Below are 12439 nucleotides of genomic sequence, written 5' to 3' on the forward strand. Positions count from 1 at the left end.
CTGTTGGCGTGGTTTACATTCTTGGTGTCAAACAGTATCCCACTGCCCAGCTAGAACACAATTATATCTGAGGGAAGCAGTTAATCCTGTTACTCGGACATGGTAAATGGGAAAGATTTCCCAACTTTAAAGATTTCTGGAAGCAGTGGGAAGAAGTGGTCCTTTTGATACACTACCATATTAGAATGGGGAATGGAACCAGCAAATGATAAGCCTACAGATATACCTCTGCCCAACATAGAAAAGGTGTGTGTGTGTGGGGGGGACTACTAGGCACATTCATTAGAGCATATGAGTCCAAGAGATCAGCATGGCATACTGTTAGAATCTGTATAGCCACTGAAGGCAGGAGGACAGGGGCATCTGTGCTATAGGCATGATTTATTATTTATTTATTTATTTATTTTTTGAGCAACTTGTTAAAGCCTTTGCAGATTGATTAACTTATTTTTGTGTGCAGGAGGGGGCACTCCTAAAATTCAGAAATTTATGGCAGATAATACCAATAACAGATATGGCTCTAAAATTAGCCTTACATAGGGTTAAGAAAACGTTAATTATCAAGACATGAAAGTAAAAGGAGACTCAGATAGACAAGTGACTATATTATCCTATCAAAAGACAAGAGCCACACTGTTTTACTTATGACAAGGGTTACACTCCAGAAAATGTGATAGTCTCACTGGTGCACAAAATGCGATAGTCTCACTGCTGCACAAAATGCAATAGTCTCACTGCTGCACAAAATGTGATAGTCCCACTGGTGCATGCCAAAAGATTATACGCTAGAAAGAATTATTTTATTATGAAAGCCTCAAATATTATGAGAATGTTTTTACAAGTATTTGAATGTGACAATGTGGAACCAGATCACTTTAGAGCACTAGCAAGCTAGAGAGAGGAGAGTTACAGTCAAAATATGCATGCATACATGAGACAAGACACATACGGGATAAAGAAAACATATATTTTGCAACAGTCTATGAGAAAGTTTTGCCCAGTTGCTGAAAAATGACAGGCAGCTTCTCTTAACAGATGAATGGTTTATGTGGAGGTTGGATAACAGTCATGCTCTATCACACAGGAGAGCTAAGGACATAAGTGACTTTCCCCTGTAGTAATTATAATATCTGTGGATCTCTTAGAAAAAATTGTAAGAATATTAAAGGTTAAAATAAAATTAAAGGCAGGGTGTTATAGTTGTAATACAGCCACTGAGCTGCGTGCCTTGATATGCTTCTGCAATCAATTTTATGCAGGATAAACTACTAAAATGTGTAAAATTAGGCTTAATGAGAATGCCAGAGACATTAAGAATAATAAATAGAAAATAACCTTAGCAGAATAATTTAGTTTAAAACATTTAGGAGATGTCAGCAGTTTCAGGAAGACAGTTTTAGGAAAATAATCAGAAACAAATTATTTATATGAACAGAATGTGTACGTTTTACAGTTTGGTACTATGAGACCTTACAACCTCAATATAGAAATAAATTGGAAATATTTGCTGTGATACGTTTAATACACAAAGAGATTTTTATTGTCTTGATGGTTTACTTTGTGAGTGGTGTGTCAGTTAAGAATTACGTAATTTATAGACCATTTAATTTTTATGAATTTTTATTCCCTGAGAAGCCAAAGTGCTAAGAAGTGACTGACAATATGTGTGAGTTCTCATGCTGTTCGAAAACTCTAAAGGTACAAACATTTGGTGAAGGATAGCAAGAGAGAACCTAGATCATTTAAAGTGATATGTCAGCATACAGCTGTGGCTAAGCAGAACCTGTAAAGGGAGTTACACAGTAAAATATTGCAGCCTGGAATTGTTATAAAGCAGAAAGCAGAAGTATTACTGTAGCTTGAAAGTGTTGGAGAGCAGGGAGCAGAATGGCTTGCAAAAATGAAGCAAAACGAGTATTCACTGAGAGGGTGGTGTTCAGTTATTCTGAGGCACAGGGTAAGCAACATAGAAAAGGAAAAAAAGAGAGGATAATATATAATGAGAAACAAAAATATCACTGAACAGAGACCTAATGATGTTCCAGATGAGCCAGAATACTGGAACACTAAACAAAGGAAAGAGGGTCCTATGTACCAAGGTCATGAAGGAACAGAACAAGAAAAACTGAAAACAAGCAGAGATAGCAACTGACCATAAGACAATTGGTAGGAATTGCCTTTTCTACGATAAGGGTACTAAGATACTAGTAGCTGTTTTGGCAGGAGAGGAGGCAGGATCTTCTACCTAATTACAAAGTGACCTTAAGGAAACTCCAGGCCTAGCTGACCTACAGGGAAGCCACTTGCACTTTAAAAAGGATCAATAGGAAGATGATACACCTAGAACTCTGCGGGAAGAAACTGAACAAGATGTGTCTACCTCTTACCAATACTGTGACTTAAATAATGACTTGTTTTACAGAGTAAATAAGGACTGAGAGAAAAGGGTATGCCAACAAATAAGGACTGAGAGAAAAGGATATGCCAACTATTGGTACTAAGCCTTTCAGAAATCTAGGGATGAGATTAGCACATAGCCAAGTACTAAGTGGGCACTAAGGAATGGATAAGGCTAAAACAAGTATCTTAGCAGGATTTTACTGACAAGGAACAAAAAAAAAAGAAGGTGAGAACTTGAGTGTCAGATGCCCTGAATGCCGAAAGACAGCCCCACTCAGGCTTTAACAGTTTTCTGACACTAATGCCTATTACAGAGGTGTCATTTAAACATATTGGTACAGACATTGTTGGGCCACGGGTAAAATCTATCAATAGGTTTTCATATATTTTAATTATTTGGAGTATGCAACTAAGTACCCCAAAACTATCCTACTATGTAAAACTACTATAAAGCTACAGTGAGGGAGCTAGATTTACTATAATCCAGAATAAGGACAGGTAAGGAAATATTCACCTGAGCAGTGCTCTTCAATATGCCCAGAACAATATGCCTATTGTACCAATGCTTCATGGTCAAGCAATTAAAAACCTTGGTGTGCCATGCCAGGTTGAATGGATTACTTCAGCATTTTTAATGAACATCAAGCTTCATACTGAGAAAATGTATTAAAGAAGATGGCAAAAGCTGGGACCAGTTAATATCACACCTGCTTGCCGTTCGAGATGTGCCACAGGCCTCAACAGCATTCAGATTTTTCGAATTATTATACAGCAGGCAACCAAACAGACTCTTAGATATAAAAATGAACGACCTTAAATGAATGAAACTTTAATAAACTTTGGAACTTCAAAACGTGAAAATAAAAATGTACAAACCATACAGCTATTAAACAACTGGTTAAGCAACTGGTAAGCACTTTCATTCCTTAGAACTTCTTCAGACACTTTTTAACAAAATTACTAAAAATCATGTGATCATTGCCTTAGTGAATTAACCCTTTTCTCTTCAGAACAATTACATAATTTAATAGTAGAGCATGTAGGAGCAATTAAATAATTTGATTTAAGTAATACAGTAGCAACACTTGTTAAACAAAAACATTATAAAGAAGTGAATAAAATGCTGTTTAAGTTTTTAGTTATAGATCAAGTATGTAATTATGATTTAAGACTGGATGCTGAAGATGAATTGGACTGGAAGGAGTACTGTTGGCAAGTAAGGTTAGATGCTTGCACATACCCTGGAATTAATGACAGAGTGAATTGTAAAAATGTTCTGAAGAGAAAAACGATTAATTCACTAAGGGAATGGTCATGTGATTTTTAGTAATTTATTTAAAATTGTATGGATAAGCAGCAACTTGGTCTGAAGAAGTTCTAACTAAGGAATGAAAGTGCTTACCAGTTGTTTAATAGTTGTATGTTTTGTACGTTTTTATTTTTACATTTTGAAGTTTTGGAATTTATTAAAGTTTTACTCGTTTAAGGTCATTCATTTTTATTATTATTATTACTGTTATTATTATTTTCTGTTACGACCACAGTTAGTTCGTTTTTTGGGCTTTTGAAGTGACAGACTGTTAAATATAGCCAGAGAAACTCAGGAATAAGAAAAAAATGCCATTTAAAGTGTCACAGAATACTATACCAATTTACAAGATAGATCGAAAGTGGTAATACTCATAGCCAAAGAACACATGGAAAGAGACCACGCTACACAACATGAGGGGTGTATAAAAAATGCAAGGATCGGGGAACTTAAAGCTGGAGATCAGCTGATAGTTTTTGTCCTCTCAGCAGAAAATCATTTTCAGATAAATGTTAGGGTCCATTTGAAGTAATACAAAAACTTAATGAGATTAACTACAGAGTTAGGCAGACTGGTAAAAGAAGATTAGAACAGACATAATCAATGCTCTGAGGCCATGGAAGAAAGTACAAACCTTTGTAGTTAGTTATTAGCAAAAGAAAACTGACCTCTGTGCCTGGAACTCAGGTGTATGATACACTACCTAAGCCACAGAAACAAGTAATACAAAACTTTCTGTTACACCATCAAAGCAACAGAAACTAGAAATAAAAGACTTTCTGTTAAGGAATAATGAAATGTTTTCAGAGCTGCCAGGCAGAATAAACCTGATTCTATACCATACATTAAGCCTCACAGACTACCAGAGTCACAAAGAAAGGCTGTACAACAGGCAGTATACAAGATGCTTAAGAGGGGGTGTCAGAAGTGTCAATGTGGGGGACAGTATTTGTCCCCTAAACCTGATGGACCATTTAAGTTCTGTAATGATTTCAGGAAGCTGTACAGCATCACAAAATTCAATAGTTACCCAATGACTAGAGTAGATGAACTCAAAGAAAGGTTAGAGAGGGGGTACTGGCAAATCCATCTAACAGCTGAAGCCAAAGTGAAGCCAAAGGAAAAAAAAAACAGCTTTTTAAATACCTGAGAAATTACTCCAGTATATCATCCACCCTTTTGGGTTGTATGATGCTCAGCAGCTCATGGATCAAATCCTAAAGCCCCATAGCCAGTATATTACTGTCTACCTGGCTGATGATATTATCTGCTGTGAGGACTGGGACTCCTATCTGGCCAGGGTACAAACTTTATTAAATAAAGAAAAGTTGGGTTAGCCAACAGTACCTCCAAGAGCAAGGAATGTATAACAGAGATTAAATTCTTAGGATATGTAATAGGAAAGGGAATTGCTAAGGTCAATAAAGAAAAGATATAAGCAATGAAAAACTGGCCTATACCAGACACTGAGACAAGTGAGAGGATTCTTGAAATTATCTGTCTGTTATCAGAATTTTATATCCACTTTGCAGCAATGGCATGACACCTAACAGACCTAACTACTGAGAAGATGCCCCCCAAATAAAGTGGGCTATGGGAATCAATGCCTCTCTCAGACAGTTAAGGGAAACATGTTCAGAGCCTCTGTTACCATCTGATTTTAGCAAGTCCTCATACCCTGGGATTCATAAATGCCTGCAATAAGTGTACGCTAAGTGTACACTGTTCTAAGTGAACAGACAACACAAGCATAATTCACAACCTCTACCTCCTAATTTTAGTTTTCTTACTGATTTTTTTGCAGCCTTAAATATTCAGGGGGATTGATAAAGCTTACACAAAGTGTAGACTACATGTACACTTAGTGTAATCTTTCTGAGCAACTGGAAAGCGCAACAAATGTAGTAGAAATGTTCTTGAATACAGATTGTGTACAGTTACTGTACACTTAGTATAGGCGTTAACAAATCTGGCCTGATGCCTCAGAGGTAGGCTTAGAAGCAGTGCTATCACAAAATTTTGTTTGGGAGAGTGTCCAGTATTTTTCTAAGTTGCAAATTAACCAAGGCAAAAGCTACGTGTTTTGCAATCAAAAGAGAATACCTTACTATTTAGTGGATGCCTCCCTCCCTAAAATACCATCTCCTTGGGGAATTTACTTTAGTGATAGACCATGTCTCCACCCCCTTTTTATTGCTACATTAAGAAGAAGAAGAAGAAGATGGGAGCAGAAAATTGTGCAAATGAGCTTTATCTCTGTACCCATTCATATTCAAAGTTAGCACAGGGTTTGTTTGCTCTTTCTGAAGAGGGATTTGATGTCTGTTGCACTGGCTCTGATTAATTGGAAGGGGGTATCAGGAAAAAGCTGCAATTGTTTCTTTTAAAGGAGTCCTGAACTTTGAGAAAGACAGACAGGGGCTCTCTCTCTCTCACATACACACACACACCCACACGTAAATATATATGTTGTTGTTGTCTTTTGGCTTTTCCCGGTTAGGGGTCGCCACAGCTGAACTCCGGTCCGCTTATGATTGGCAGTAGATTTTGACGAACGCTGAGGTGCCAGCTCGACGTTCAACCTGCAAGTGATTATTTTCTCGACACCGTGAGCTCTGTTGAAAAGCAGTGCTGGTGATCAACATTCTTCTTCTCAAAACCAAAATCTGTTTATAAAAATGAAAAATAAAAATGCAAATCAGGGAGTGGGGTCTACTGTTTTTCATGTTTGGGACGTATGCAATTCAGTAAAATGTTTCAGAATTACCCTAGTATTCTTTTTTTTTTTGCTTGCTCTGTATTCATTTGGTTTCTATCTCATTTCTGCTTTTTGATTTTTGGATTGCTCTGCACAGCAAAAAATGTCTGAATGCTATAATTTAGCTTGTCACTGCTTTGTGTTTAGTGGCTTAAAATATACTTTGCATGGAATTCTTGTTTTTAAGAAAACATTTAAAAAATCTAAATTTGAAAAAACATTCAAAGAAACCATCATAGTAACTTTGCATTATTTCTGAATGAAGCACTAGTACCGCGTGACTATGTAATTTAATGAAATCACTTGTACATGTTGTGACACACAAGCCCTGAAATTCAGGAAGGCTTACCGCAATGCAAATGCCCTAACTCCAAAGGATTCTGCTTGGGTAAGCCTGAGCGATTTATAGACTGCTCTCCTACTGTGGTCTTACTCTGGAAGTGGCTGCAGCATAGACAGCAGCTTCACGTGTACAGCACCATGCAAATGTGGCGGTTCATGGAAGCAGCTGGTGGAAATTAGCATGTTTCCTGTCATGGAAATGACATTGGCAGTGGATTAATGTGGTAAAGAGATGCAGAGAATCACTCTACAGCTTTGATTCCTTCACAAGGAAGAAAAAGCGAATGTTGTCAAAAAGGTGGCATTCAACCATTCACCTACTGAATTGTCATGGCTCATGCCATAACTATAGGTGAGTATCAGAGAGATGTGTGTGTGTGTGTGTGTGTGTGTGTGTGTGTGTGTGTGTGTGTGTGTGTGTGTGTGTGTGTGTGTGTGTGTGTGTGTGTGTGTGTGTGTAGGGGCATGAATATGGTTACATGGAGGTGTGTGTGTGTGTGTGTGTGTGTGTGTGTGTGTGTGTGTGTGTGTGTGTGTGTGTGTGTGTGTGTGTGTGTGTACGCATGTGTGTGTGTACAGGGGCATGAATATGGCTGCATGGATGCATGCATCTGCATGCGTGTGTGTGTGTGTGTGTGTGTGTGTGTGTGTGTGTGTGTGTGTGTGTGTGTGTGTGTGTGTGTGCACACGTGTTAGGGATGTCTATGCTACTATGATGCGTAGTCAGGTCTGTCAGGAGAGTATTCGCTACAGAGACATGGTAATTAGCTGTTAAAGAGGTGTTTCTTGGTCCACCTTTACCTTGTATCTGAAATGGAGATTCTTGCCATCACACTGATTTGCCAATACACTTTAGCTAAATAGTGCTACTGGCGAGAACTTCTCTGACTCCCTGGAAATAAGTGTAGTAGCAAAAAGTTCAACTTTTGAAGGAATGCACATTCATGCTTACTCCTTCAGTTCATACCTCCTTGGGAAGTACTGCTAATTTTTGCTGTTTTAAATATTTAAACAAAAAAAGGACTGCTAGGAAGTACAGTTTTTAGTAAAATACAAAGGAGTACAAATAGATACTCATATTGTCTGTTGCTGAACCATGAGAACACGTTGCTTGCCTTTTTTTTATACCTGTTGGAAATTTGATTACAGTTCAGACAGTAACAGCATGTGATTTCTAATCGCAGCCAGACAATTCACTAGAACAAGCAGGTGAAGCCTTACTCAAACATGTCTTATCATGTGAAGGACCAGACCTCTACGAACAGAATGAAACTGTTTTAGTTGTATTTTGCTGATATTTCTGATTTACTGTACAACACAAGTTAATGCTTGGTCCAAAGAAATACAAATCCACACACAAGTTCAGCACAGCTCAGCTCATAAAAAATAGAGATGACCAAATGGTAATTTCCACTGTATTATTAAATTATTCTTCACCATTTGGTAATCTGTCTTCTTTTGAGCTGAGCTAAACTTATGTGTTAGATTTGTATTTCTAACTTACTGACTTTAGATGTATACTTTAGTCCTAATACTTCTTTCTGTTTAAAAAAAAAAAACTCCTGTTCCATTCTTAATGTCATTAATCTTACATAACTGACAGCACATACACCCCACTCAGAGAAACTCTTTGTCCCACTTTTCAAATTAATACCACAATAGAGGGGCATTGGAACAACAATGGCAAGCAATCATTTGGACCTTAAGATACACTGATTAAACACATGTGCCTTTAGGCAAATGCACTCAAAAGTTATTGCCACCCTTTCTGAGCACTTGTTAGTGCTCACCTCCCCATAGGGCAAGACTGTATGTAATAACCCTGGTGTAAAAACCTGGCTCTTAATGATGCCACTGCAGTGAACCTAGGCAGCCAGCATCAGCCACTCACTCCCATCCAAACTGAATTAGGTCATCTGGGACACAGGAAGGGCTTTATCCCTCTGTGCCACTGGGCCAGACCAAAGCCTCACCTATGTCAGTCTGAACCATTGCCCTGTGAGTTATGTTTCAATCATTTTTTTAAATCAAATGTACCAGAACTCATAAAGTGAAAAAAAAAAAAAAAAACACACACACAAGCATTTTTTGCATGGGTGGCAAACCCATTTTGCTCCCCTCTCCCAAACCAACTAACTTATGTGTTCAAATCTAAGGTCATAGAACACTGGGAAAAGATGAAAAAACATTGACAGTGCACAGGACAGGAGTCTCAAACACACCACAGGATTGCATTGAACAATGGAACTATATCCATTTTTGATAAATCATAATTAAAAAAAAATAACCAAAAAAAGCTGCTTGCTGAAATTGCACTTGACCGAGTGTACGATAGGCTTCCCCACTTCAGCCAAAGCAGACTTAGTACTCATACGCACATACATACAAATATTTTGAGCATGGGCATTAATGCCCTTCTAGCCTGCTAATATACCAAAACACTCGTTCCCATAAGTGTCCAGGCTGGATGAAGTCTACTTTACTGATTTAAAAAGACGTTCAATTATCACTTTTTTCTAGTGGTGACTATCAGTTTTAGCTGAGCATCTTGCTGGCTTGTTTTAGTCTCTGTCTTGCCATATTTGTCATGTCCGACTTTTTTCTTGGGCACTTTTCATGTTTTTTGACAACATTATCACTCCACACAGCATAGATAATCTAACTTTTGGTTCCTGTACCTCAGTAGGGAAGGAGTTGTCTTTACTGAGGGTTAATTGTTGGTCTTCCTTTTTTGTTCCATTTCATTCATGCTGCCAAACTGAGAGTGACTGCTCTGCTCTACATTATAAATTTAGATCTTATTTTGAGAAGGTATATTTCTATTATAGACATTACTCTGCAGAGCTGCTTATCACACTAATGTATCCTAGAAAGAACAAACACTTCCTTATTTTTGTCATTTCTGATCTACTTAATAGTGTTCCTGGACTACTTAACATACAGTCACATCCAAGGCAAAGGAAACTTCAGCCCTTTTGATGCACTCTTCAGCATTAATTTTGTATGAGGGAGAGGAACGCTTTCTATCACTTTCACTGAGATACTGTATCTACTGCATTGTTCTGGGGCCGAGGAACACAAGCGGTCACATGGCATGTCTGACAAACCATGTTAAATCAATGGCTGGCCTGCGGTTCAGACAGGATCGTTCCATACAGACTGCTTTGCATGAAGCATGCAGACCAACTCCTTTCACATTTGTTAGCTGTAGGATGAATGTAATAGGAAGAGAGTATGTAGGAGAAGAGAAACTCTTGGCAAGGAGACAGCAGAACAGTTGTATCAAAGTACCACTAGAGAAAGGGAAGGAATGAAAGACTTAGAGAATGACTTACCTCTGTGTGATGCCTTTCTACCTTATTCAGGTGTGCTTGTCTAGCTTTGGCTCGGGCGGCTCGCTTAGCAGAGAGCTCTGCGTCAGCCTAGAGGAGAAGGGAACAAAGAAAGAGCGTTAATGTTGGCAGTGTGTCTGAAGTTGTACAGTAAGGCATCATTTAATTTGTGCTGCCATACCTGGCCCTGTGCAACACATCAGAAGAGGCCAGCATTCCAAGCTGCTGGCATAACTAATTACTAGAAGTTCTTTGGGGGGGGGGGCAGTTCACATGATTGTATGCTGTGGTAAGGGGGGGTATTTCATGCCCAAGGGGATACATCAACATCATCCAGTGGAAAGTTCCACTTTGAATCTATTATTCATAACAAAATGTTTTCTTAAGCTTAAACAGCTGCTACAAACATTGAACTCTCAGCTTTCACAATAAATAGTTGTCTGTATATGTTTTCATATGTTCGTACATTCAGTGACTGAATAATGTACCTTCCCCTCGCTAATGAAAAAGAAAGCAAACTGCATTTTTGAATACATTAGTAATTTCATTTGATTGCTAGAAGATTAATAATTAAATAAATGTTGCAAAAAATTAAAATTCAATCCCTGAAGGTAGATGCACATGCACACTCCCCCCCCCCCACACACACACACTCCCCCCCACACACACACAGGTACACACACACACACACACACACACACACACACACACACACACACACACACACACACACACACACACACGCACTTGAAATATCTACATAGTAAGATGCACATATTGACTCACTGACATATCCTATAAAGCAAATAGTCATTGTAATACATGGGTACAAGCCATACCCTACTGGAAACCTGTCTATGAAGCTGCTGATTGCCAGAAAACATACTTAGTAAGTGACAACAGAGCTGACATGGAAACGAGTGGCACCTGCTGTGTTAAAAATAAAATTACTACTTCTTCTAAGTGAAGCAGTTTTCTGAAGGTATCTCTAAAACTGGATTATAGTTGTGAGGATGGGTAACACTCAGAAAAGACAGCTGTCTCGCCATACATTTTCAGACCTGTAACACACATTGTTTAAAAAGCAGTACTCTAAAAGCTTACAGTATAGCTTATTATATGCTATACGTAACACATACAAAACTAACTATGTGACTATTTTGAGTACTGTGAAGGCTCCCTATTCAGTTGTTGGGACTTGTAATAGTGAGCCCTGAAGTAATGAAAGTAAAAGACCAAAAACACAGTGAATATCCAACATCGCTGCTTTCCTTTAAAGTTGTTTTTTGCAAGGAGTAAGCCCCCCAAAAAAGATAACATTCCGTGGAACAACAATCTCATACTTGGCATATGTAAGTCTGGATTTTTGTTCATTCAGTATTGCTATTCAGGACTCACACTCATTTATTTTTATTTATTTTATATTTGTTTACCGGGAAGGTTCAACTGGGCATGGATCTCATTTTCAGTGGAGGCCCGGGGAGAAAAGCTCCACAAAGATTAGTACAGCAAATACAGTAAATACAATACGCATGTTAATAAAGTACAGTACAGAGTCAAAAAGTTAATAAGGTACTGTGTCAAGGCCAAGAAAGGAGCAAAAAGTAAATATACCATAAGGATCACAGTACCACCATTCACAATAAACAATACAGTTGAAAGGACATTTTGTTCAGCCGTTTGGTTACATTCATCAGTGGCTAGTACAGTAAACACACATTGATTAAGAGTATAGAAAGGAGTTGTTGCAAGCTTTCATAGAAGGTTAAGATATAACATGATCTAATTAAATGAAGCTACCCAGGGTGAGAACAATTACAATAAACAAGAATTATGTAAATGGGACTGGAGGAGTTTTTTTTGAAATTATTTTTGTTTTCAGTGGTCCTAATATCTATGGGGATGGTATTTCATGCTTTTGCAACAGAAATGGAAAACAAGGAGTCCCCAGAGCTATTGTTGCATTTGCCGATGTCAGCCAGTGCTTTATTGGAGGATCTTAATAGCAGTAGATATTAAGCAGACCTTGAAAAGCAGGAACTCTATCGGGATAATATAGAATTTGGTGGGCTATTGTAAGCTGGTTATATGTAAGCAGGTTGGGTAATTCTAGCCAGGATAGTTGTTTGACTGCTATGAAGTTATGTGTCCTGAAGGGTGAGTCAGTAGCAAACACAGCTATGTTATTATAGCAGGTGTTTAGTTTGTTAGTCTGCTTTGTTTAGGTTGATGAGTATGAGGGAGGCATAGAGGAGTGTGGATAGTAGGTGGATTCTTGCGATAGTGGCTTTACTGTCA

General features: G+C 38.2%; 1 protein-coding gene across 2 annotated transcripts in view; it reads right to left on the reverse strand.

Annotated features, from left to right (window-relative positions):
* Nucleotides 1-12439, reverse strand: part of LOC122811722 (leucine-rich repeat flightless-interacting protein 1-like) — a 316301-nt gene that overhangs the window by 283506 nt on the left and 20356 nt on the right. For both annotated transcript variants that reach the window (XM_044083758.1, XM_044083759.1), the window contains exon 2: nucleotides 10145-10231. In XM_044083758.1, the coding sequence (XP_043939693.1) occupies nucleotides 10145-10231 (87 nt within the window). The remainder of the gene's footprint in view (nucleotides 1-10144; nucleotides 10232-12439) is intronic.

The sequence above is a fragment of the Protopterus annectens genome, chromosome 9.part0 (assembly GCF_019279795.1).
Source record: "Protopterus annectens isolate FY-2018-M chromosome 9.part0, PAN1.0, whole genome shotgun sequence".
Classification (NCBI taxonomy): Eukaryota; Metazoa; Chordata; order Ceratodontiformes; family Protopteridae; genus Protopterus; species Protopterus annectens.